Here is a 27,500-nt window from a genome sequence, read left to right as displayed (position 1 = left end):
GTTCATTAATTTCGTTATCTTCGAGATGTCAAAAAGGAAAATAAAACAAGAACTGGATTCTAGTGCTCTCATTTGAACTGTTCTGGTTCGGAAAACGTAAAACGGAGCAATCAAATTGATATTATAATAGGCTATATTTAACAAGTACCGTAATTGGTCAGATCAGCCAATCAAATTGCACAATACGTGGTAGAAAGTTGGCGCGGTTATGGGAACAATAGCAATTGCTGTTCTAATCGAGAAACGTTAGGAACATTCGGAAGGTCTTCGGGTGATTTTCAGAGAGAATTCAGATATTGTCGAAAATGACAATCTTACAATGCAAAAATTTTTAGATGTCTCCAGATTTTTGTACTCTGGGGGTTGGCAGGTATGCTGTCCTGTTGATGTTTATGTAAGAAATACACATGTACTGCACTCTTTTTCTGATTTACAGTAACCCAATATTTAAGATCCTGTCACTTCATCCTTTTTGTGATGTCAATGATATTTTCATCGAAAGACCAAGGTCATGTTCCCATAGGGAATTTTCAATAAAACAGTGTTTTTCGTGTCATGTTTAACATTGTTGTTACTGCTTTTTAAGCAGATGCTCCTCTTTCAATTTTTTTATATTTCGTTTAACTCTTGTTTACAGAGTAGTTTTTTTTTTTTTTTTCACATTAAAAAAACTTATCCATTTGTGCAACATAATTTAATCTGATCCTCCAATGTGGTTCTCTTTGATCTCACACCTTCTCTAGGCTATTGGTTTTCACTCAGGTAGTTTGTCAATAAAAACAGAGAACTGTGTTTTCTACATGTAGATGGTTGTTTTTGCATGTTTATGATTATTATGGCAAATAAAATCTTCCTAGCTCTGCTACAATAGCAAACCTTCATTATTCTGTCATTATTGTATAACTTCCAAAATTTGTTGTACATGTAGAGCGGTTTTCAATTGAGTGTCGAAAGTAAATAGCTAATTGCTTTGGTTTTACATTACTTCACTCAATGATTGGTTCAAAGTTCTCGTGCCACTTTTTCAACCAACCAGAAGTGAAACCAAAACCAATTGTCGCTCACACGTGCACATTTTCCCACACTTTGTGTCAGTTATGTGTACTTACATGCACTTCAAGTTTTGATTGGTTTACTGGATTGTCTTCGTCCTTTTTGATTGGCCAAAGTAATTACTTTGGTTCTGGTTTTACGACATTCGATTGAAACTCGCTCTATAACAAATTAGACTAACAAAGAATTGCACAGTGAAGTAAAATAATTTTATTTAATGCCTTTCTTCACATCAACAGCGAAGGCGCACCCCTTTCTGGACAAAAGTAATGAAGATAAATAGTTTTTTTGGCACAGAAGATTTCTATATACCCATGGGTGTATTTATACTTTGGTAAGTGCAGTTTATGAAAGTACATTGTAAGCTGTTTGAATTCAATGCTTTAAACTTTTTCAGTTTTATCATCTGTTTGTTAGCTCAAGTTTTACTGCACTTTTTGTAAATGGATATTCAAAGGATTGTGAAAGGTACAATCCTGAACAAAAAGAGGGGCGTTACTTAACACAGGAATGGAATGGAATGGAACAGAATATATTGGAATATGCTGGAATGAGGCAGAATAACACCAGAATGAAACGAAATGAACAAGAATGGTACCGGAATATACCGGAACGAGCCAGAATGACACTGGAATGAGGTGGAATGAGAAAAAAGTAAAGCAGAATATAGCGGAATGAAAATGCCAAACTTTTGTGTTTTAGTTGGTGCCAACCATCAAATTTTTTTCATGACCGAAGTGCTCCAAATGTTACAAAAGGCAAAAACACATGCAATTCCCTTAGGGAATCACGTGACCCAACAAAAGCTGACTGAAATTAACAACCAAAAATCGGTCGGTGCTAACTAGATGGGATTTAGAATATTCTACTACCTACATGTAAGCTTGAGGCCTTTTTGGGGAGACAGTTGTGAATAATTGTAAGAAATAAACACGAAATTGTACAATGGTAAAACAGTTTCTAGAGGAGATAGAACTGCACAGATGCGCAGTCTGGTGATCTGTGTCTGGTGTTAATTTGTTAACAGTGTGATGGCCCCTTACTACAGTAGGTGCTCTTCCTGAAGTTCCTATGGTAACCTTCCTCACTCCAGTTAACCCATTCACACCTCAAACATCCTAGGACGCCGCCCCAATGACGAGTAAAAGTTGGTCAATGGGTAAATGGGGACATAGTTTTTGACTGAGTTAACGCATTCATACCTCAAATGCCCTAGGACACTCGTCTGTCGTTAGACGTAAGAGTAAAATCATCTGTCGTTAGACAGATGACTTTGCTTCTGCAATGCAGGATTGTTCTTTTGGAACTCTCTTCTGCCAGAAGTGGCTTGCAAATTATTGTACAGTTATTTTCTGGTCACCAGGCATAGGTCTGTAGTTGAACATTGGCCACAGTTTCACCATTTTACAAACCAACCCCCATTGATCCATAAAATCATCTGGCATTAGAAAGATCGAGTTCTTTAAATCTCACTGTCTGGAGAGAAATCTGGGTTAGAGGGGACATATTTTTTTGACTGACATTGACATGGTTAACACTCATGGCCCTGATGGGGTGAAATCGTATCTAGAGTTCATTATTAGAAATGGGGTGGGGGGCTTTCTTTGTGGTGAGGGTACTGGCCTTCCACCAATGTTGCCGGTATGCAATTCCTAGACTCTTGAACTGGTCTGTTATACCCTCTGCTCCAAGTTGAGGTTTTTCTTGGGGTTTATCATCATTAAACACTGACATAAAATTAATGTTCTATTTGTAGGATTATTGATGCCAAGCTTGGCAGGTTGTTGTGCTTGCTAATGGGCATTGGCTTTTATGTTGCTGGATTTCTTAAGGTTTCTACAGTCATTTGTGCAGAACTACTTACCTAGATAACATCAGAGTGTAACTTGAAATGCTATGGTACATGTTATTTTCTCACATAATTCATTTCAATTCGGAAATGAGCTTACAAAGAGACAGAGCAGCAGTACTTGAAATTAGGGGTCGTCTGGTCAAAGTTCACTGGGCCACTAGTTTTTGGCAGAATGAAAAGCTTGGTTACACGAAAAAAAAAAAGGATCACCCCAGCCAAAATTAGAAAATGTATTGCATAAACAGCACCCGACTCACTTGGCGGTTTTCTGTTGACAATCTTTGATAGAAGTGTGAAGTTAATATCACTTAAATTTGGTGCAGTTGAGTATTTTCCCGTGTTTTGAATATCTGTGGCTTTTGCAAAAAATTGTCAGATCTATACACGAAAATTCACATGAGGCTGGCAATGGAGATCAAATACTCCATTTTGAAAATGCTAAAACTTAAACCCAGACTTCCACAAAAACAAAAACAACAACAGGCACACACTTCAAACTATGGGATACTCGAGCTCATACTTTTTTTCGTTAAACAGCTGGCAACACAATTTAAGACTAAAATTTGTGAACTTGCAACTTAATTTTATTATCTTGTCGCAAAATTACGACTGGATTTTTTTCTTTAACTTTAAGCCCTGAAGAGAAAAACTCTGACCAATGCAGTAATTGAAGCCACAACCTCTCGATACATTCACCATGATTTCTCTACTGACTAAGTAGTAAGGTCTGATTTCATTTCACGGCAATGATGTACTAACAACTAAAGAGATAGGATATTTTTTCAAATGTTGAAAAGTCTTAAGAAAAAAAAATTCTGAAGAGTACTGTACGGAGTCAGCATGGTGATGAAATTTGCAATGAATTATGTCTTATTCCATGATCTTGCTAATACCCTTTATGTTTTCATTTCATAACAGGACGTTCTTTGCCTTCCTCGGCCACCGCATCCTCCAATAGTTTCTTTAGAAAATGCATCACAAACATGGTACTGTAGCCATTACCTCAAAAATAGTTCCTTGAGATCTTCTATTTTATAGTGAGCTTCTATCAAAACGTTTCAATTATTTAGTTACAGCTGTAGTTTGAGTAAAAACTCAATGGGCTTGGAAGTTGGTGCCTAAGGTGTTGGCCAAAGCCTGACCCAGTCCAGGTATGGCATGGAGGTATCTCTGACAACCCTGCTTGCAGGAACCACCCATGTAGCAGCCAGGCAACTGGCGCATCACAGTGAAAGGAAGTCAGTGGAAAACCATACTCACTCAGCGAGTGCCCAAAGTATACTTACCAGCACCGTCAACAACCCGAACGTCCACTCAATCATCCCATGGACTGGGCTGGGCCGGGCTGGGCCACCCTGCAGGTCACATGTACACTTACGGAAAGAACTGCATTGGCTTGAGGTTAACTTTACCAAATCATTTCTCAATTAATAGCAATAATGAAGCTTAAGTTTACAAGTTAGTTCTCTGTTCCTTGAGATTTTTCTCTGGTACACCATTTTTTCATGGCTGCATTTAAAAAATAATTAATGCAATTTAAATAAGTCAACAACAAAGAGCGCCTTCATTACCAGTGGACACTGTGGAAGCGCCTGGATATTTGCCGGCACCCAATTAACACTAATGTGGGCTTCAACTGTTCCTACTGTAAGAAACAATGTAATACTGGATTCGCGTTGATACATTGTATAACAAAATATTATTACTTTGATATATTACATCCTAGAGTGACCAGTATTGTACTTACTTATATTATCATCATACCTCGTTATCATCACTTTTAATTTATTCTTCTTTTGGCATGAATGTATCGTAGTTCTTTTTTATATTTCTCTGTAGGGGACTTCCCAGCCATCATGCAGTATTGGGAGTTCTTATTCCGTGGTAAGTAAGTTCAGTGTCAAAGGGTAGGACAAAGCCAATATGTATTAGTTTTAGTAACACAGCAAAAACATTGTTCAAAGTGTGGCTGACTCATTTCTGATAAGTAATTTATTCATTTACAGGCCCTGGCTGTAAAATAATTACACATGTACCATCTACACTACAATTTACAAATTGAGTGTGGTTCAGCATTGTTTGTACTCCTATCAACAATGATACTCTGCCGACATCATCACAATGGTGAAAATGTTGTGGACTCACAATCCACAGCCTATTGAGTCTACAACAAATTTTGACCACTGTGATGAGGAATGTCGTTGTCAATGAGAGTACAGACAACGCTGAACCACATTTGATTTGTTTTTTACGTCAAAGAAAGTGATTATTTCAGAGCATCACCAACATTGTGACACAAAGAAAGAGCAAGTATCATGTATAATCTTCCTGCAATCTGATTGATTATGATTTCTGATTGGCTATTACAATTATTGCGTGACACGTTGACATGAGCAGCATTGTCTAGACTCTTATCTACAATGACAAATTAGCCAATCAGATTGTGGGATTACAAGCCTTTCACTAGATCAATGTTAACAATGCCTTCTTAACTTACTTTTTTCTAGGTATATTTGGTTTTATTCTTACATTCATTTCTCAATGCCTCAATGGGGATTTGCTGTACTCTTCATTTTTATTGTTTATTGTAAGTGCAATTTTTGTTGCAAACCATCTTTTATTTCTTTTTATAGTCATAGTTAGCTTGTGTAACTAACAACTAAACCTAGCATAAATTATGCAGAGGTAATTTAACCCTTTGATTCCTATACTGACCTGAACCGGCCAGACTTACTGTAGTATTTTACTCTGTGTAACGCCAGACGATTTTACCCATCAATGGGGAACCCCTGGGAGTCGATTGGTTAAATGGTTGTCAGACATTATATTCTAGCATTTTTAGTTGCTTGCATCAAGGAAGTAAATCCTTCGAATGCAAAATACACAACCAGTAATAAAGACCAAACCTTATGCTTGGTGACAAAAAAAGTACAAGTTAGAAGAGGACAGAATAATGATGCATTGTATCCGAGCATTTAATAATGTTATTACATCCATTTAGAAATAACTGGTGGTCCTTGCAATCTGATTGGCTCTCAGAAGTGCGATTTATTCGCAAATCACACTGTTTGCTCTTAAATCGCACCATTTCCTTAGCCAACGAGAATGAAACACTAAAACAAAACAACCAATCAGATTTCAAGGCTTGTTTAAGGTAACCAATCAAATTGCAGGAAAATGTAAGACAAAGAAAACCATTGTATTGCAACTTTTGTTCCCAACTGGATCAATAAAATATTGGTATTGACTAAAATCCTGAATTTTAGCTGTGAAATAATAATGGTTGTCTGATTTCTAAATGGATGTAATAAAGTGGTAATTAAATTTTGTGTTATGCAATTTTGGTGTGAAATCATACTTGTAATTTCAAATCAAGCAAGCGCCATTTTGAAATCACATGTATGATTTCAGACAACAGTGCACTCCACTGAGTTCGATTACCATTATTTATAATTAATACCAAATGTTGCCTAACTTTATAAAGCTTGTGCCCTTGAAAAGATTATTTAGATGAGAAATCATTCAGGGGGTACTTAAATTTAATGATCTCACATACAGGGTCCATATCTGTAATGTTCAGTCGACTTTACCTTGGGGTGCACAGCCCAGCAGACATCGTGGCTGGTGGAATTGTTGGATGCATAATTTTGGCTTACTGGATTAAAATTGACAATGTTGTGGACAGATACGTAAGCTATGGGGATAATGGTATGCCTATTATTATTACTATTATTATTAGTAGTAGTCATAGTCGTTGTTGTCGTCGTCTTCATAGGGTCATTGTCATGGTGATAATGGTGATGACGATTGTTATTATTGTTAAGAAGTGTTTGTACGAATGTCCTAAATGTATTTTACCCTTTATACCAAGTTGCATCCAGCTTCTTTTGATGTGCCAAGGAACTGCCTGATAACCCTTACTGTGCCCAATTGGCCCAATTTCTGGAGTAGGAAGTGCTGTCAATAAGACTGGGAACTATTCAGTTAAATGTTCCAGGCATTCTGCACCATTCACATGTTGGATTGAATGATCTTGTCATGATTTCTCATGTTTAATCTTTATAAAATGGCATCACTTCAACTCAAAACGGCGAGAAGAATGTTTTAAAAGTTTCTTCTATGATAATTCAATAAGAGTAAGATTTTTCATCTTGCTGCTGGTAAAATAAGACAAAAGTAGGCGGTTGAAGATGACACTCACTAGCTGGTGCAGCTCCAGTAATTATTAATCTACGGAAAATTCTCAGTCTCTCTGACAGTGTTCCTTGGTCACCAATGACTATGGGGTTGTCCTTGGCGATGGCCTTCACCCTTCAATCTATTTCTGCCGTAGTGAGGAAAAATTATCCTCCATTTGTTGATAAGAGTTATTAATTTTTTATTACATATTCAAAGTTCTTTGTGGGAAAATGGTGAACCCTGTTCTTTTTCATTTCAAATAAAATTATTCTTGTTATTATTTTGGGGTGCAGGGATGGCGCAGTGGTGAGAGCACTCGCCTCCCACCAATGTGGCCCAGGTTCGATTCCTCGACTCGGCGTCATATGTGGGTTGAGTTTGTTGGTTCTCTACTCTGCACCGAGAGGTTTTCTCCGGGTACTCCGGTTTACCCTCTCCTCAAAAACCAACATTTGACTTGTTGTGTTAATTGTTAATTTCACTTTACAGTGTCCCCATTTAGTGCTCCAGCGCTAAATCTACTAGACAAATAAATAAAGTTCCTTTCCTTTGTTTACTGAGTGTAAAATTTGTAGAAACTGGTAATCTTACTTTTAACTGTGTTTTTGTTTCCTCTGTTTTCTTCTTTAGTCATTCTTCAAGCCGTAGTTTATTCACTTCTGTTGTTGTTTCTTCACCCACGTCCTGAGCCACGAACAAACTCATTGGTCGAAACGGTAATTTGTCAATATTGGTATTCTTTGTATTCCACCCAGCAAGGATATGCTGAGACAAGAGTCGTCATTCAAAGTTAAGCTCACATCACTGGATTGTTGATTACTAGAACATGCTATCATGTAATGGTCTAAAATACCATTTTGGAGAAGTAGATCTGGCTCATTCGTGAGCGTACTTTGTTCCTTCCAATGCGGCAAGCTCCAGTTTAAATAAATCATGAACACCCCGTATGTGCGTTGAGTTTGTCGGTTCCACTAGCGGTGTATCTCTGGGTACTCCAGTTTTCCCCTATTGTCAACAACCAACATTTTGATTGGATTTCCACTTTATTTGTTTGGATAGTTTCAAGTTCTCTTATCTCACAGATGTGTCACTTGCATAAAAACTACTATTTTAGAGATTGTTGCTTTGTTCTAGGTATCCATGGTTTGTGTCACAGTCGGCTTTGTAATTGGCAGAGCTACGTCGACAAAAAAGTCACCAGTTTATAAAGCAGTCATGGATCTTGACATTGGTACGTCAGTTTATCTTTAAAGTCGTGATTCCAATAATAATTATTAATTTTTTCCTTTGGCATTGAAATCCTTTATGTGATTTGATGGGATGCCTCTTGTTGCAGACGGTGTTTCTTCCTTCACTTTGATCTGGGTATCCATTGGACGTCTTTTAGTTGGTAAGTGTTCGGAAACAACCTATGAAATAAGTATACAAGTTGGGGCGAAGTGGAGGTAGGAGGTGGGGGCATTGTAGCCTGTCACTGCAGAAAATACATGTAGCTTTGCTGAGGCAAAGCAAATAATTATTATTAGTCTTGTTTTGAAGCGAGAGATTTTGCTTTTAAGGACACGCACACGTCATGCATCGCAGACCACGAAGGTAAACACGGTGCTAAAGGTGCAAACATTTTCCACAAGAATGGAACGTGAAAACATGTGGCATCATGGGATAGCTGTGGACCCAGGTCTTCTCGGAAATGTCACGCAATGGAGTGACAGTGCGAATAGACAATGGCTTTGAGAACTTCGCAGCGATTTTACTCTCTTGAATGCTCGGTGACCCCATTTTTCTTTCCGTAGATCACTTCCTTGAATCTTGATTTTGTCCATTTTAACAACAAACAAAAAAAAATCTGAACGTGAGAAGTTACAAATATTTTGCCTTTTATGCTCTCGTGCGACCGAAGTTTTCTTTCTTAGACTAATATGTATCGTTTTTCAAGGTCTATTTCACCTCAGAAAAAGACATCAGCTGCAAAAGTTTGTTTAGTTGTATTAGTTATGTTGAATTGAGTACATTTACCTGACCTAAATTTCACTAATGTAGCTTTTTATTGCTGACAGTTGTAAGCTAAGATCGTCTAAAAATAACGCAAGCGTCTAAAAGTGCACCTTATGATCTCGAAAACGACCCCGGTGACCCCCCCCCCCCCCCCCCCCCATTTTTTTGCCTTATTGGCAAAAGTAGATCATTACCTTTCTGCGTGGAAAGTTAAAAAAAAATCTGTACTTGGGAACGTTTTGGTTGCGAACGTCCTTAATAACCACGAAGAGGATTGCAAAAGCAATGAAATCGTTCGAAATCGCAACCTCGTTCCCATGGTCTCTCTTCTCTTCCTACATTGTCGTCGAGGAGGCAGAAAAGAGAGACCCTGGGAAGGAGGTTGTCGAAATCGTTGGTAAATGGATACCAAGCACTAACAACAGTCAATTATCAAAATGATTATTTTCTTAAAGGATATACCCTGGTAATATTGACGAGATTGGTGTGCAAGATTGTCCTCAAAAGCTTGTTGGGTTACTTCATCCGCCTTTTGGATTTGGAGTGTTTTGATCTCGAGAAAATTAAAGGTGATCAGAGCATAAGATATTACGGACCTTCCTTCAAACTTCCGCCAGTCTATTCTTCAAAGGTGAGAGATACTAAGTGTTACAATGAGGGTGCTAAGTACAAAGAACTTGAAAACTTGAAAACACCAAACTTGAAAACACATGAAAGCTATTCTCTTTTTCATTAAATTGTGTTGTCTTAGATCGTTACTAATCGTGTAGGGGAAATGAGTGTAGGGCGTGGCTGTTCAACAATTACAGTCAAACTGCGTCACACGTAACCAGTAGTTTTGAAAGTTGAACTGAGTATTCATATCTGCATCCCATTTTTGAACTTTGCTCTTGAGATTCTGAATTTCCCGTGCATAGTTCCTTGATATATCGCAAATAGTTAGGTATGAACTTTCGTTTTATTATAAAATAAACGGTGTTTGAAAAGTGAAAAGTGAAAACTATTTCAACCGTTTGATGAATAATTGTCCAGTTATTGTTTATTTTACGTGCCAACTTTCGGAAAAATCTTCAAGATTCCATTCAAATCTAGGAAGCTCCAAAGAGGAATTCGGATGTTCATTTCAGTCTCGTGGATACTGGTCACACGTGACATGGCTCGACTGTAATGTTCTTTCTCCTTCGTTATGTTGTAATGTTCTTCCCTAATTCGTTGTGGTCGTTTGCTTTTTAGCGCACTTCTGCGCATCTTTCAAAACAGATATAAATCCTTTAGTTATCATCATCATCGTCGTCATGTGCGTAGGGCCAGTGGTAAGGGTGCTTACCTTGAGATCCGGAGATGCCGGTGCCACAGCAGATTTGAATTCAACCGTTTTGCCTCCTGTTAGTTGGGATTCTCCATAGCATTTGTTTCTCTGGTCCCAGTTGTTCAAAAGGTGGATAAAGCTACCCACCGGATAAATCACTCACTGAATGTAAACGGCATTTCTGAAAGCTTCATTTATAGTAATGCATTGCTCTGGACGACTACAAGGGCAACACAGTTACAGTTACTTTCATCCCTTTCATAATCAGCAAATTTTTATACCTCAGTTTTGCTCTGATCACAACGTTGTGTTCAGCTTTCTTTCATGGTTATTTTAATCAATGAATGAATGTAGTTGCAGTTGCAACTTGTATTACTAGATCCCATGGTGTTTTCATCGTCTTGATAGCATTTGTAATATTACCAGTTCCTATGGTATTCAATTACCCCATTGTTTTTGCTGTTGTTACAGTACAAATCTTGTATTTATTTACCATTAAACTAGATCTGCGATGGCCAAAGAATTTCTCGAACAAATAACCCCTTTTCGCATTTTGTATCCGTCACCTAAAAACCTTCCCTTAGCCTAGCTACTTTTAAATCTTTCGACTGTCGAACGCGCCGTTCAATAATCCTTGATTACTACTAGTAGTAACGCTTAGGGGACCCAGGCTTCCTTGGTGTTTCACTCCTAAAGGGACTTGCAATCGGCCCTACAACGGAAAATAACTCTGAGGCGTGTGTGTATTGTATGGAATCGTCATCATCGTGTCGCGTCTCACCAATTAGCTACAAATCACGCGTAACACTTTCCTGTTTCATTTTAAGGGTAAAAAGGGAAGGAAGTCTCAACCGGATGGCGATGATGCCAGTGCAAAGTGGCACATGCAATACCTGGTCAACTATGGTACCTACATCTGTGTTGGATGGATGGGAATCAGTGGAGCACCTCTCCTTTGCCACAGTGTTGGGCTTACGTTGTAGGCTAGTGTTGCCCCAACACAGTTGTTATGGCAAAGTTTTAACAGTAACGTGGTGTTTTCCTGCAATGTTCTGAATTTTTTTTCACCACAGCCCTTTTGGGTTCATGGTTTCTAAAGTATTGCAAAGTAGTCTTTAGGAATTTTTCTCTCTCGTTTTATTTTTATTTTGTTTGACCAACTCGCTGTAATAGGAAGTTTTGGCAACGGCAACTTCAACGAAAACGTCCCTTCAGAATACAACTGTGCTCCCTCACGATTCTTCCATGGTAGTCACGTAATGTATTCTTGGCCATTCCCTGCTAGCAGAGGTCCCTTTTCTTTTGCGTTCACTGAGCTGACGAGTACGAAGAAAAAAAGTCACTGCCATGGGTCGAAACTCAATATGTTGAGCAGGCGCGGCGGTTTCTTAGCGACCGAATCCTCACGTGATGCTTCATGTTGTGTGTGCTCACTTAACAGCGGAATCACTGCAACGGAATGCGCGGGTCACACACAGCGGGCTCAAGTCACAGCCAGCAAACATATCACGGGGCATGCGGATTTGAAGAGTGCTATCCAAGGGTGTGGACGGCTGTTGGATCGAGTGAGTTCGACCCATGGCAGGGGTCTCTTTTCCCGAACTCGTCAACGCGAAAGAAAAGAGAGGGAATCTTGGCCAGGTATCACTTCTGAAATGAAAGTTAGAGACATAATCATAGTTGGATATGCAACGTAAGCACTTGCTCGCAACCTTGGAAAAATACGGGCTTGGCCGGGATTCGAACCCGCGATCGTGCGATTGCTAACTGAGCTATCAAGCCAGATGAAAGCTATACTCAATTGCAAGTTCAAGTAATATGGCGTAAGAGGTGAATAAATGATTTTGGAATATATGAAATGTCATATAAATAGGCCAGTTTTGTATTCTAACGGTTGGACTGGATCTAGCATGAAATGGAGGCTAATGTGGGCAAATTATGCTAGATCCAGTCCAGCCGTGAGAATTCGAAAGTGGTCTATTGTATGAACCGCAAAATGGACAGAAATAGAGGTTAATAGCAAAGATCATCGTAGTTGCATACGCAACTTAAGGCCCGTTTATACGGTTTCCACATCTGCTTCATTACATGCATTCAACACTTCGTTGAACCAAGTGTTCGGTGCGTTTGAGCGGGTCGTCCAACATTGTTGAAAGCGTGTTGCATCAAGTTCAAATCCGTTATCGGTTTAAACTTTCACTCAACATCGATTCAATTTTTCCTTTGTTCTCGAAAATGTTGAATGGTATTGAAGCCGTCTGCACACTCTGTCCAACAATTGTCGAATACACGCATGCTCACATCAGGCCGCGAAAGTCAATATGGCGTAGTTTGTCTGAGAATTGGTTGGACGAGTAGGAGGCGCGATGGCCTCATGGTTAGTGTGCTCGACTCCGGAGCGAGTGGTCCGGGTTCGGGTCCTGGCCGGGGACATTGTGTTGTGTTCTTGGGCAAGACAATTTACTCTCACGGTGCCTCTCTCCACCCAGGTGTATAAATGGGTACCGGCGTAATGCTGGGGGTAACCCTGCGATGGACTAGCATCCCATCCAGGGGGGAGTTAAAAAATACTCCTAGTCGCTTAATTCTATGGAAACCGGGTATAAGCACCGGCGTGTTGGGTCATTGGCTCGGAAAGCGCTTACCTTACCTGGACGAGAGAGTTTGGTTTCTAGTTCTTAGTTCCTCGAAAACAAATTTCGCGAAAGTGTTGGTGCTGTTGTTGGCGCAATATTGGAAACGTTTGAACGGCCTCCACACAACTTTGTTTTTGCGACCAACATCCGTTCAACTTTTGTTGAACGCATTTTGGTCAACTGTTGAAACCGTTTAAACGGGCATCTAGGCATTTGCAGGTTCTCGTTAAACTAACCCCTTGGAGTGAAGGGTGATTCACTCCTTTAGACCTCGCGTCAAGATAGGGGAATCTTTAGTTACATTTTTGTCTCGTAAGCATAGGCTCGTCGTTTCTAATCTATCAGTCCAAAAATTATTACTGAATATTGAAAGTCCACTGCATAATGAACTATCTCTGAAACTTTAAGCGCAATTTACCAGATAATCTCTAAATAACGTCACTTTGAAAATTCGAATTTTAACAAGAATGTATGGGGTCATCGGCGCTTTTGCCACTCAACAATTTACCAGTTTTTGATGACTAATAACTCGCTCGTTATCAAAGTTGAAAGGCCCAAAATTGGACATTTAACTAAGTTGAACACAGTCTTTTACCTTTTGAAGTCAATTTGTCGACAGCGTGATGCTTTCTATTGACAAAATCGTATGTTTACGAGAAGAAAGTAAACAATGACGTCATGCGGCAAAGATTCGTTGTTGGTTTGCAGATTGCAGTAGAGAAATGCACTAAAGTGCATGCCGCACGTGCAGCTCGGTTATTTTTCCACTTTTAACCAATAATATTTTTGTTTTGTGCCGTTGCTAAAACTACCGAATTACATATTGCGCCTATCATCAGGGAATATGTAGATTAAAGTAATGGTGCGTTGTCTTTTGGAACTTTTTTGTTGATTCCTTTTGTTTGAGATTATGATTTCCAAGCGAATGACCTTTTGCGGTTATTGAAACAATTTGAGCTGTTGAATAGAAGTTTGAATAATTTTATTCATGTCCATGTACCGGATGGTTGGAATTATCGTTTGAAAACGGCAACTTTTTCAAGCGTTTCTGCCAGTCATTTACACTAAAACCACTGAAAACGCCGACTAGAGTGGAGAATTTTGAAAACAGTTTCAAACGCGGCGTTTTGTAAACGCTCCACAGCTAGCGAAAACGCTTTAGAAATTTTAATGAAAACGCTCACGATAAATTATTATGCGGCCGGTTTAGTTTTCGAAGTGATTTTTCGAACGTTTTGTACATACATTAGCGGTAGAGAGACTAGAAGCTTATAGTTGATCTCTTCGTCAGTATGTGCTGTATACCAATATACCAACTGTAGACTTAGCGAGAACGAAAGTTATTTATTGGTGACGTTATTGGTGATTATTTTAACAGCTGTGGTTACACTAGCCTTTTACCTATGGGTAAATAACGTTTGCCCACGGGCAAGGACGTTTTTGTTGGTAACCGCTTTCCCTAGACCCAAACTGCCATAGGGTTATTCCCATGGATACATCAAAGGTTGATTTATCCCAACAGCATCTCTTTGAGGTGCCCATATTATCGTAACAAAGGTGCTTTTTTCGAACACTACCATTAGCTATGAGCCAAAACTTCTCGGTGCATTTTATAGACCACTCAAAGCAAACCTCAAACCAAACATAACGTCGTTTCTTGCAATCTTTTGAAAAGCTTAAGCTAATAACTGGCTTTTTCGCCGGGTTTATTTCGTTGCGTCTTCATTTGATTCAGATCATACATACAAAGCGTTTCTGAAAAAAGTATTTTATACCGTTTTTCTTTTCTTTTTTCCTTCAAAATATATCTTAATGCAAAATTTGCCCAGACTGTGGTATGTGAAGTAACCGTAAATTTTTTATGGCACAATAACATTTAATATATTTTCCAATATTACTTCGGTTTAAATGAGTTTAATTAAACAGTTAATGGGTAAGACTATATATACGTTCCTCTAAAATAAGCTATTGTAGGTTACTTCTTGCCATGGCGGACAATTTTAGGACGGTTATTACTTTCGTGTCTCAGCAAGATACAGGGTAAATAAAAGACGCCAACATTATTTGTTGCTGTTGTTCTTTTTTATTAAAACCCCAATTTTGGTAAAGAAATTAAGGAATGTTGGGGGGAAAAGTTACAATGAAGATGCAAGTTTCGACTTCGCTCGCGCTCTCTTGGCGTTCAGCAAACAGGACCGTAGCCAGAAAAAAAATTTTGACTGAGGCAGTGTCCAAGGTTAAATTCTCTTAGTAGGTGTTTATGATGAGTACATTTTAAAGAGAACACTGGAATCACGCTTTATTTTAAAAAATCACGAAAAAATGACTTGGTAACAAGTGCCTTGGTTTGCCTCGTTCTTTCTAAGGCCTGGCAAACCGAGTGAGATGTGACCCTTCCTTTACGGCTACCTTACACTCTCTTCTCGAAAGTTTCGGCGTCTTAAATTAAGCGGAAAGCTGATTTCTTCGTATATCCAAGGCCTCTAAAATCTTTTAGCGACTTACACAGTGTCAAAATAAAAGAGTCTGCATAGGTAAGAGTGGGCTGAGCATGGTATCTGCACTTGGACAAAACCTTCAACACTCGGCCGATTAAATATTTACGGTATATTGGTCAGGTACTTGTCCATAGTCACTCCCACAACGACTTCGAAAAGCACCAAAATGGTTTTCAAGAGACACTTCGTGGTCTTACAACTGAAAATATTTGAAAAGTATGAATTTGGTTTTTCACAATGAATTTTTTAAACAATATTAAAGCTATCGAAATCTTACGCTAAATCGACAAGGGCGGAGCTAAGCTGAGTGTTAGAAGGGATCTGTCTCATGTGGTCTAGGGGGCGACATTTCCCTCCCTCATTGCCAACCGGGGGAAGGTATCTGAAGCAGCGAAGGACCAACCGCGTCACGGGGAAGCGACGGACGGGTCGAAATCTCGGGCTTATTAAATCGTCAAGGTATGACGATCTGGCGCGATGTGTAGAGGTACTGCTACTAGATCCTTTTTTCTTTCTTGTCCAAATACTTCGTCAGCGCGGGCATAAATGTCGCTCCGATACGTACCATACCAAAAAAGGTGAAGATTATACAAGGAATTGACATTTCAGTTGATTCTTCAGGCCTAAAGGTAACGTAAGAACCATTTCTAGTCTTCTCGCATATGACTCAGTTCATCTCGTCGTTTTGACTGCTAGTAGTCCCTTTTAAGTCAGTCGAGCCGCCCGCTTTAGTCACACAAGCGAGCCGAAGAGCCCACAGAGGGTTGGGGAAGGGAAAACTTCAACTAACCATACGTAGTATAGCCATTACTGTTTTAGGAGTATCATGATTGAAGATTAAAGACGACGACGAACCGTTTGCATTTTTAGACTCTGGCTTCCTAAGGAAGCCCGAGTAATAAAGCGTTCAATAAAGCAAATGTTAAATTAAAGCAATGAAAGCTTAAAAAATGTTAATCTTCAATAAAATACAATACAATACATACTTATGGTGCGAATCCGGAATAGGATTACATGGCATAGAAGTTAGAAATCCTTCATTTTTACGGAGATTCACATTAAAAGTGTCAAACACCTGCTAAATTGCTAGTTTAAACATATCTTTATTGTCTTGTCTTTATTACCCTTTTTGCTTCAAAACGCCAGACATACCGTTTTAAATCATTACTCCACGTATTCTTATTCTGGAATAGGGTCAATCGAACGCGCCCTTATTTTGACTGCTCCCTTATCAAAGCCAATGAAACACAATTAACGAAAAGACGGAACAGAAGAAGAATCCCAACTGGCCGTGGCAAACCAGTGCCAGTTGTGCAAGTGCAACTGGGAAGTTGAACCAGGGACTATCAGGAACAAAATTCAACGAGTGGTCAGAGCGGGGCTTGAACCCGGGATATCCAGATCTCAAGGCAAGCACCCTAACCATTTGGCCACACAATGCAAGGCTTTTTTGTTTTACCAATATTTTGTCAGGCACTGCCCAGACTCCTTCGGGGAGTTGAATGGTTTGCCGTTACAATCTTTTGAAATTCAATAGCCACCTCTGGAGAAAAGACTAATTTTCTCGCGCGATTTTATTGGCTACTTTACGTCACGTGGTGGACAGGTATCGCGCAATAACCCCCGTCTGCGTCGATATTTGCCTGCGATCGTTTCCGAAAAGAAACAAAGCCAGCAGAAAAAAGGCAGTACAAGAGTTCAACTTTTCATCTTTATTATTTTACATGAAAGAAAAACAAACTCGTTTTGTACAGTCAAGAGATACTGACATTAAAAAGCTGGTCGCAAGTCCTCTTTCGAAGAGTACAAATTAGTCAGCAAGATGTGTTGGCAACATCTTGAAGGTGAAGAAAATTAATACATTATTATTACACCCTGTTTACTAACTGTAAAAAAAAACCAACCGTTCTGGTCCACCTTCAACGTGAATCCTTCAAGGGCTCCAGATTTGCACATTCTGAGTTTCGCGGTTGTAATTTCTTTTTTAGCCGTACGAGGGACAACAAAAATGATTTGATCATTTTTCAGTACTATCCTTTTTCTAATCAAGTTTTTAGCAATGCGACAACAAAACTAAAAGCGCCTTGTTTTCGAAAGATATCATTTTAGACTATTTGTACGTAGCAGACCTTCAGAACAATGTCAACTGTCAGTGCTTCCAATTTGCGGATGACATTACCTTGTACATCCATACGAAAGTATCTGATCTCTCAGGAGCAACTACTGACATAAACCACAACCTTAATCGTCTTGGAGAATATTCGAATGAATCGAACTTGGCTCTTAATGCTACGAAAACTAAATGGATGCTGGTCTCTACACCCCAGATGTCTCGTTACCACTCTTTAGACAGGAAAGAAATTGACATCAAATATAATGGAAAGGCCTAGGTTAGAGCGAGTGAATGTCACCAAGTTATTAGGCGTTCACTTGGACTCGCACTTAGATTGGAAAGAACATGTTAGAAAACTACTCTCCTCCTGCTATGGCGTCTTAGCTGTCTTGAGAAAGATACGTCATCTTGCTCCGTTTAAAGTTAGGAAACAGTTGGCCGAATGTTTAGTGCTGTCTAAGTTGGACTACTGTAATACAATTTTCGATCCCCTCCCTGAATATCAAATCAAACGCTTACAGCGAGTCCAAAACACTTATGCTGCATTCGTTCTTAGACACCACACTAAATCGAGTGATGTCAAAAGTCTGAACTGGCTTCCAATACGTGAAAGAATTGAATTGAGATTACTTAAGATGACACATAAATCTTTATATTACGAGGGCTGGCCAAAACACTTACAACTTGAATTTCAAAGATCATGTTCTTACAATCTCCGATCATCAGATGCTCCACGGTTGTCCGTTCCCAGGGAAACAGATACCTTTAAATCGATGGCCGCCAGATATTTTAATTCTCTTTCAGACAGTGTTAGACAATTAACTGATTACCATACATTTGCAAAGGCCACCAGGAAGTATTTGTTCCAGAATCTCAAAACACAAGTCGTTTAAATGTTAATTTCAATTTTTAGTTTTAGTTTTGTAGTCTTAGGATAGTGTATAGATGTATATATGTTTTTAATAATATTTTGTAGATTATAAATTTTTAATTTAGATAATTAGTTTTTTCACAAACGAAGAGCCACCATGTGGAAGTGTTGTGAAATAAACCTTTTACTTACTTACTTACTTACTTACTTCCTTACTTCCTTACTCAGTATTTACTTACTTACTTATTTACTTACTATTTGAAGAAGACGAGAAGATTGTTATCGACAAAAAGGAAATTGTTCAACCACAATTTTGTTCACGTCGCTGATAGCGTGCCTCAGATAAAAGAAAAGGATTATGCAGAGATTCCAGCCCTGTCAATTAAAAAGGTTTTAGAACCGACGTAGCCGCGCCGCGCCGCGCCCACGAGCACCTCCCGCGCGGGTCTGTAGGGGCGTCCCTCGGAAAAAAAATTGAGATACGTACCTCTAAGATGCCATTTCATGCATTTTGAGTTCACAGTCAATGGATGATAGCAGGGACGCATGTCCAAAGTAAATAAAAGTTTAAAGTCTAAAGTCCAAAAACGGAGTTGAATCTTATTACCATCGTGGTCACGGGGGCTTCGCTAAGTTATGCCCCTTCAAAGAGTACTACTCCATTCGAACGAGCTTTACTTCAGTTGACTACTCAACGTACATATCTTGTCGAACTTCACAACACTTGAACGAAAAAAAAAAATTAACAAAAACCCCGTGTCTTACTGTCTGGCCATCATTTTGTCACAAATGTATCCTTTGTTTCGTCAGTTGTTAGTATTAACGCGCAAGGTGACTTGAGCACAGGCGGCCGCTAAAATCGATGTCACTTTCGATTTTGCTATTTTAATTTACTTGTTCAACCAAAGGGACTATAGAAAAATTGAACGTAGCAAAAATCTCCCAAAATGTTTTTCGCTGATGGTAACTTGTTATATTCGCGGCACGAAATTTATGATGTTTTCATCTCGCAAATTTTGTTGCTGATGGCAAATTGTTTTATTCTCGATCGACAATTCCTAAAAACTTCCTTCTGCGCGTCTTAAAAACTGTATATCAATATTTATTTACTTTTGCTTCAATATTTGTTTTGCATAAAGCAGGCTAACAAACTCTGTACCTTGCTAAGTTCGCATTTTTGAGAGTTAAATCGTATGTTCCTGACAGCAAGTCGCATATTTTGAGGTCTCCCATCCAGATACTAACCCCGCTGGACAGGATGAGCATGCCAAAATTTTTGAAAAAGTTTGCTAACTTTTTCAAAGGAGTGTGTTGGGTGTGAATATCTTACGCAACCAAAGCCATCCGTGGTCACTTTAGTGAACCACATATCCTGTGGCGTTCACAAACAAATTCACTATATCTTCGTTGTTCTTTGCTCCTTTTTTCTTGGTGTGTTACCATCTGTACCATGCCGAGTCGTGGCGGCCATCGAGCTGGAAGCGGACAAATAGTGATTCAGTCTCCTCAGGAAAGCAAAAGAGGAGCAGAAAAAATACCAATACAGCATCTACAATGAAGAGAAACTTTTTAAGACGTGAATTCACGAGAAATTCGACGTATGGTGTAATCGAAGCGCAAGCTGTTTCACTATTTCCAAGGATAGAAGTCCATATGGCTTCGTATTCCATTTCTAGCGAGTCGCTTAAATGTTAGAGACCACCACATCATCGTTTGTTGATAACACATTTACTATCTTCGCTCTAAAATGTCTATTTGAATATTTTGAAGAAAAAGCTGCATTTAGATGAGACGAACTGGATGCACTGGTTGTTTTTATTTGTTGCACGAATTATAAAACCGCAAGTGGTGAGTAAAACACGGCTGAATTTTTTCGCTGCTTATCGTCTTAGGACTTCAAAGTCGTCTCTTGGAAATAAATGCATTCTCTTTCAGTTTTGAAATGGCATGTTAATCTTGATAACATGTCTGGTTTATCGCAGAGAAAAAAAATATTTATGTGTGAGTGCTTGAACCGCGGACAGTGTTCCCGGTCACACTTCACTGAATTCAGCTGTCACGCAGAAAACAAACATGGCATCATATTTGTGTTCGATTGTATTTCTTGGACTCCAGATCACCGATAATTGATAAATATGCATTTTAGTGCTGTTCTAAAGCCGTATTTAGTCTAGACTTAAACAGAAAAAGCAAAAAAATAACGTCTGTTAAAATCTCTGTGTGTGAAAAATACTGCGCATGCCATCGCATGACATTCAGTGAACTTTTTGCCTTGGAAAGCTATCAGAAGCTCGGTGCACGCGCTTAAGCTTGTGGTGAAAAAGAAGTTGTAAGGGAACTCAAAAATGATCAACATGTCAGACGTGAAGCCAATGCTTCTCGATTTCGTTATATTTTTGTCAATCTTTCTGGTATTGCTACTGTCTTCTCAGGGGGTATTTAGCAAAGACACCTACCATTGCACTGTAATGATTTACGATACCAAAACAATATCGTGTACTATTAGAGCTACATATTGCGCAAAGACAACTTGAATCTCCTAAAAAACAAAACGCAGCTCAGTTGACAGTTATGGAAAAAACATTGTCAAGTCACTGCACTTCCACACGTACGCACTGCGTGCCTAATCAAAAAAAAAATATCCCGTATCTCTAAATTTCCCCCCCTCCCCAAATATCCCGTATCCGTATAATTTTTAACCAAAATATCCCGCATCCTGATAACCCCTAATAGGGTTTCGTTCTTTGCATTTTCAAATTTAGTAACATTAATAAAAAGAGTTTTTGTAACAAACAACTTGAAATTAAAAATACAGATTTATCTTCCTCTCTCGCCATTTTCCGAAGTTTACCCGTAGTTGAAGTTCACTGTAACTGGACAATTTGTGTTAACTTTTTGTGCGTCCCACGGATACGTATTCATAGGCGTCTTGTTACTTAAACACGGTATAAACATTTTATAAATATTTCTAGTGTTCACGGTTTTCAGATTGTCACAGTGACACATTTATTTCTACATACAAGAAATTCCCCCAGCTAGCTTTCCTGGTCAGATAGGAGACAATCATAAAATTTAAACTGATCCTTTAGGACTTTGAACTCTCTTTCCAACCTTATATTTAAAAGGATTACGTGATTTGTTGAGTGAGTAAATGTTCAGTTACAGACTGCGTAAGATTCTAGCCAATCCAACATGGATGCAAAAATCCCTGTAAAACTGCGATATATCAGAACAAGCTTTTGGGAGCCGTTGAGCAGACTGACTATATGTGGATTCGCTCTGACGAAGGGCTAACGCTCGAAACGTCAGCTTTTAGAATCTCTGTACGGTGGCCAATTTACATTATCAACTCCGTTGATAAAAACAAAAAATTTTTGGACTATAAGTGGGTTGATCTAGAGTTTCGAGTTATATGTCCGGCTGCGCGCACCAGATATATTTATCTAATTAAATTAATTTTTATTTTTCAGCTTAAATGGTGTAGAGGTCTCCGTGGCGCAATCGGTTAGCGCGTTCGGCTGTTAACCGAAAGGTTGGTGGTTCAAGCCCACCCGGGGACGAATCTTTTTCGTAATTATTTTTACCCTGTCCTTTATTTACTTTTTCTTTTTTTTTTTAACTCTTCATATTTCGGATCACGTCAAAAGTAAAATCACTTAATTTACTACTCAGCCTTAAGGAAAAAATAGAAGTACACTGAAATCACTTTGCTTGGCCGCAACCTTTTCCTTCGTTTTCGGGCTCCTGGTTTCCGTAATTCCACTTTTTGTTCTCTTTATACCCTCAAAAGCCATTGAATAATGATCACTTTGACAGCGATCTTTTCTTTTAATAGAGAAAAATTCAATGTTACTTGAACACCGCGGTTTTATTCAAGATGGCAGACAAAATAAAGATTACCCATCATCCCTTACTCAAGTTTGCCCTGGCCTCGTTTTGGTTTACACATCGTGATTGCGCGGGTTGTTCAAAGTTTCGTTAATGACGAAAACGACATTTTTTAAAAGTTTGGAACCCAGTTTGCAGCCAGTTTCACCATGGTTTCTATGATTGAGGCAAAGAGAAAGCAAAATTGGCCCGAAAACTACATTTTCCTTGATGTTGTTGCTCGAATCGTCGGAACGTTTGTGTGAAACTTCTCGATCGAAGATGACTTCTCGATTCATGGGCGACTCCATAGAGGTGAGATTTGAAATGGCTTGGTGACCGGTGGTTTCGGATTTCAAGAGGAGATCTTGTAGATGCTAAATATGTTCTGATCGGGAAATACATCGTTTTTTTTAATGTTCTGTAAGTTCGTAAGTTCAAATTAAATCACGCAACAAAAAACCCAAAAAAACAGAGAGTTGTTACGTTGTGATCAAGCAAATTTACGCCCCAGAGCGTAACAAATTCTTTCTCTATGATTCGATCGGACGCAGCTGAAAAGTACGTCAGTGCTCGATGGTGTTGTTTTTCGTTTCCGTGTTTCTTGTTGGGAAATCGTTGTTGTAATCTGCAGAACCCAATTTAATAAACCGATTGACAGTTCATGACCAGTGTCGATCGCAAGCTTATCATAATTATAACTAGCTTCGATCGATAGCATTAATCTCATGAGCACTAAATGTATTTACCATGTAAACAGTAAACTATAATACCAACTTTAATACCAACTTTAATACCAACTTTATTCATTTAATTCAATGAAAGGGAAGGATACCAGAGGTTATCCCTATCGAGGGTGTCCGCCCGCAGCCCGATGTAATTGACTGAGAGTCGACGATAATAATTATAATTTTTGATGAGAGTCAGATTGAGATCGACTGAGACTCAGCCCACATACGACCCGACGCCAGGGTTGAACCGGGTCACAGAGGATGGAGGCGCAGTTGATAACCGTTAAACTACCCTATAGCTAACTCTGCAAACTATGATAAAGTATCATGTTGGGAGCAGCTACAAAATACATGTACAGGGCTACTTTCTTCCCTTATGTTAATAAGTCAGATGCTCTTGAAAAATGAAACACATGACAACAGCGACATGTAAGTAACAGGAAAGTGGCCCTTTATTCTGTAACTTGAATGCATGAACTGCACACCGCTGGCTCAGTCTCAATTTTTGTTCAGCACCGGGCTGCCATGCAGGAGGTTGTGAGTTTGACTCTGGCTGGACCAAGACTCAGGGTCTTTAAATAACTGAGGAGAAAGTGCTGTCTTTGTAATGACATCTGCAAATGGTTAGACCCTCTAAGTCTTCTCGGATAAGGACGATAAACTGTAGGCCCCGTCTCACATCCTTCAGTGTTCATAACCCTGTGGGACCTAAAAGAACACACACCCTATTCGCAAAGAGTAGGGCATGGAGTTCCTGGTGTTTTTTTCTGTTCTCTTTGGTGTAACATGGTTGGTAAGCTAATAATTAATGATGGGAGATACTACATGTAGCTACATCAAGCTACTCTACAATCCGAGGGTAAATAAAGATATGATGATAATGAATACTCATATCTTTGATTATCATCAGACTTCCAGGGATTTTTTTTTTCATTTTGTATCCTTTCTATGGTTAGGATTTCCAAGTTCTGGAAGTAATAGGCAAGGGTGGCTTTGCATGTGTGTACCGTGCCAGTTGCATATCAACAGGACAAGCAGTTGCCATCAAAATGGTATGTCCAAACTTTGATAAAAATGATTGTATTATAAGTTTAACATGTACTGTAAAGTTATAGTTTGTGTTAAAAATTGCAGCTGGATATAATTTAATTTTATTAAAAACTGAGCTACAGATATCAGGTTTCAAGCATTTTCATTGGCTCGCCAGACACAGGCTATCAGTTCATATACCTGCTGTACCTAATATGGTCAAGGAACGTGTCAGCAATAAAGCGAGCTGAAAACAATTTTGCAGTTCTGAGAAAAAATGGCCGACAGAAGCCGTTTTGGACCAGAATTGGCCGAGGCAGAAATCAATGCTTTAGTTGACAATACATGGAAGAGTTGATCCTGCAGTTTTAATAATACAATATTATTCTACTCGCGCTTGGTGGATATAAAATGATTATAACCAACTCGGCGTGTTATCTATCACTTCATATCCAGCGCGCCCTCATTGATTGCTGAGCAGCCCCCCTCCCATTGACGCGTTCACACACTACGCCAATTTACTGGAGGGTAGGTGCCGTAAAGGTAGCAAGAGAAGAGGAGCACTCTCCTCAGCAGCAAGGAGGTCACTGGCATATATGGCAACTGAGTCCACCTCCCACAGCACCTGTCAACACATCACTGAGACCAGTGTCTGGAATGCATGCTTTCCCTAAAACATTGAAAAGCAAGCGAGTAAGCAACAAGGTGACTCAAGCCAAAGCACATTGCAATGCCCCTGCATTGCCTGGAGTCCTCCCCCAAATATCCCGCTGCATTGGGTTGGTTTTAACTTTGCCCGAATGATATTTAGCCTCATTAAAATTGTCTGGTGTTAGACTCCTAGAAGTCCATTAATAGGTTAAAACAGCAAGACTCAATGTTCCCAGGCTCAAGGTCTTTAAATTAAGTGACTGAGGAGGAAAAGCTGGACGGTTTAATTTGTAATCATTTTCAATTGGGTAAACAGTCTTCTTAGACGACGAAGTATAAACTGGAGGCCCTCTCTCAATCCTCGTCATGATGAATTGATTCTCTGGTCATAGTTTTGAGTCTTTGTGGTATGGCCAGCCTTGTGACAGACACACTGCAATAACAAGAAAATTTAATACTACCATATTTTATTACTGATAAGATAACAAGTTGCTTAAGGACAACTGAAAAGTCAGAGTGTTCTAAAGACAGGATTTGAACCAACCACCTCTACCAGTTGTAAGTTCTTACTACCACTGAGCTACACTGTATAAGAACTTCTGTGGATCCAGGTCTCTTAGCTACAGTACATGTAGTTTCTTCTTAGATGGTGTTCCATTGGTCTGCAGGTTTGATTAATAAAAAGATAATACTTTTAGATAATGTTCTTGTAGCAGTAATTGTTGTCTTTTCTTAAGGGTACTCCTAACTGTTTTTTTAAATAGATTGACAAGAAGGGCATGAGAACATCAGGATTGGTGGCAAGGGTACGAAACGAAGTTGAAATTCACTGCCAACTTAAACATCCTTCTATTCTTGAGGTAAGATTTCAATTGAGTGATCGATGCAGGTCATTAACTTACATGTACTGCAAAATTAGGAGTAGTTGAGATCTATATAACTATCAAAATTGACATTGACTGGTTCTTCTTCCTGGAACTACCAACTCTGTTGACTGTAATGGAATGAAAACCATTATTGTTAGACTCGCAGCCAGGAGAGGTTGATTACAGTACACGTAGTCTAATAATCATGATGAACAAGGTTAATTTTAAGTGGTAGAATCAGAAAAAAATGGAACAATGTGATCGTTGTGACGAGAGCCAAATTCTAGTCCCTGAGTCTTCTTACATCATTGTAATATATGCATGTTTCCAGTATTTGTTTTTTGGCTATTGAAAGCCTCAAGTTCCTCCCCTACAAGTGAAAACTCTGCTTGATGAACAGTGAAATCAAAAGTTCCAATTTTTGTGATAGAATGACGTACAGTGTAAGTCTGAGCTAGTTTTCTTTCTATTTCTCAGCTTTATAACTACTTTGAAGATGCAAACTATGTCTACCTTATCCTTGAAATGTGCCACAATGGAGAAGTCAATCGATACCTCAAGAAAACTGGACGACCAGTCAGTGAAAATCAGGGTCAGTGCCATTAATTTTTACCTACACAAGGGCCAGTCACATCAGTACTTACTGTAGGTTTTTTAAATGCCTTACAAGTAATAAAGAAAAAAGCATTTTTTTAGCTTCAAACCTTGAACTTTTTTGGTAGCGTAAATTCCTTCAATACACTTTAATGTACATGTACAGTGTAGCCAGGGTCTAGTGTTAGGCATGTTGTGTTTGTACTGTTAGATGTTTTTTGTCAGGACATTTTGTCTCTTGCTACATGTACATGTACATGTAATTGCATGCTATTTAATTAACTTGATTACCTGTAGGCAGAACTTTGCTGAAACGTTATGACTACCACTAAAATAAAAATTAATTGATTTATAACCATGTGAATGCAGTGGTTGCTACGTTCTGTTTCTGTGAAATGCAGTTTCAATGCAAATTGACTAGAGCAGAGACTGAGTGCATAGTAACAGTACATGATCGTACCTTGCTCCAACAGTACAACTAAATTGCATATGTTTTTTTTGTTTAATTATCTATAGCTCGTCACATCATGACCCAAGTGGTCAAAGGTGTTCTGTATCTTCATTCGCATGGCATTATTCATCGAGATCTAACCTTGGGAAACATTCTCTTGACAAGTGGAATGGATGCTGTAAGTTTTTAAAGATAGCTCAATTATTAGTTAAGTTAATAACATTTTGACCAAAGATTACACTTACAGGTGATAAATTAAAGTTGAACTTTCAGGCCTTTGTTCCCTTATTATAATGTAAAAGTTGTGCAATGGATTGTATTATAAGGCAGTACTGTTGTACGATTATTATATGAAATGAAATTATAATGAATGATTTATCAAAGGGAGTAGCTAGTATACATGTACATGTATCTGAGGTTTACAGATGTGCGTTTCTGAGTTTTACAAAAATATATTTCTTTTACTTCCAGAAAATTGGTGATTTTGGCCTTGCAGCAAGACTGTCGATGCCTAATGAGAAGCACTACACTATGTGTGGAACCCCAAACTACATTTCACCGTGAGTGTTTTGATTGCCTTAATAAGCTTTTTAGCGAAACATGCCTGCCTTAAGACAATATTTTAGGGAGTCTGACGAGGCCGTATTATCAAACTGGTATACAGTATCCTTTGGAAGCTTCTACCCTAAACAGATTGTACAATCTAACCTATCCTGTGATGTATGTTCTGGAAACCTGTTAAGGACGGTGCCTACACGTACTAATTCAAAGGTATTTTTGCGTGGTTTTATAAAAATGCGGGAAA

The 27,500-nt window shown here is 38.9% G+C and overlaps 2 protein-coding genes and 1 non-coding gene across 4 annotated transcripts in view; all 3 read left to right on the top strand.

Annotated features, from left to right (window-relative positions):
- The window catches only part of LOC137999894 (uncharacterized), a 19,454-nt gene extending 4,927 nt beyond the window's left edge, over nucleotides 1-14,527 (top strand). For both annotated transcript variants that reach the window (XM_068845859.1, XM_068845860.1), the window contains 11 exons: nucleotides 1,293-1,387; nucleotides 2,810-2,885; nucleotides 3,824-3,891; nucleotides 4,745-4,789; nucleotides 5,413-5,492; nucleotides 6,464-6,613; nucleotides 7,715-7,800; nucleotides 8,219-8,315; nucleotides 8,421-8,474; nucleotides 9,535-9,710; nucleotides 11,216-14,527. In XM_068845859.1, the coding sequence (XP_068701960.1) occupies nucleotides 1,293-1,387; nucleotides 2,810-2,885; nucleotides 3,824-3,891; nucleotides 4,745-4,789; nucleotides 5,413-5,492; nucleotides 6,464-6,613; nucleotides 7,715-7,800; nucleotides 8,219-8,315; nucleotides 8,421-8,474; nucleotides 9,535-9,710; nucleotides 11,216-11,371 (1,083 nt within the window). In that variant the 3' untranslated portion in view covers nucleotides 11,372-14,527. The remainder of the gene's footprint in view (nucleotides 1-1,292; nucleotides 1,388-2,809; nucleotides 2,886-3,823; nucleotides 3,892-4,744; nucleotides 4,790-5,412; nucleotides 5,493-6,463; nucleotides 6,614-7,714; nucleotides 7,801-8,218; nucleotides 8,316-8,420; nucleotides 8,475-9,534; nucleotides 9,711-11,215) is intronic.
- A 7,465-nt stretch (nucleotides 14,528-21,992) lies between these two features.
- Nucleotides 21,993-22,066, top strand: Trnan-guu (transfer RNA asparagine (anticodon GUU)). The gene has a single exon. It is a non-coding gene; the product is annotated as a tRNA-Asn (tRNA).
- Nucleotides 22,067-22,444: 378 nt separating this feature from the next.
- LOC137999884 (serine/threonine-protein kinase PLK4-like) overlaps nucleotides 22,445-27,500 on the top strand; it is a 24,008-nt gene continuing 18,952 nt past the window's right edge. The window contains exons 1-6 of the mRNA XM_068845847.1: nucleotides 22,445-22,688; nucleotides 24,061-24,156; nucleotides 25,549-25,644; nucleotides 26,128-26,242; nucleotides 26,761-26,873; nucleotides 27,167-27,255. Of these exons, the coding sequence (XP_068701948.1) occupies nucleotides 22,605-22,688; nucleotides 24,061-24,156; nucleotides 25,549-25,644; nucleotides 26,128-26,242; nucleotides 26,761-26,873; nucleotides 27,167-27,255 (593 nt within the window). The 5' untranslated portion in view covers nucleotides 22,445-22,604. The remainder of the gene's footprint in view (nucleotides 22,689-24,060; nucleotides 24,157-25,548; nucleotides 25,645-26,127; nucleotides 26,243-26,760; nucleotides 26,874-27,166; nucleotides 27,256-27,500) is intronic.

Source organism: Montipora foliosa, chromosome 4, assembly GCF_036669935.1.
Source record: "Montipora foliosa isolate CH-2021 chromosome 4, ASM3666993v2, whole genome shotgun sequence".
Classification (NCBI taxonomy): domain Eukaryota; kingdom Metazoa; phylum Cnidaria; class Anthozoa; order Scleractinia; family Acroporidae; genus Montipora; species Montipora foliosa.
This window is presented reverse-complemented; position numbering and strand designations above follow the sequence as displayed.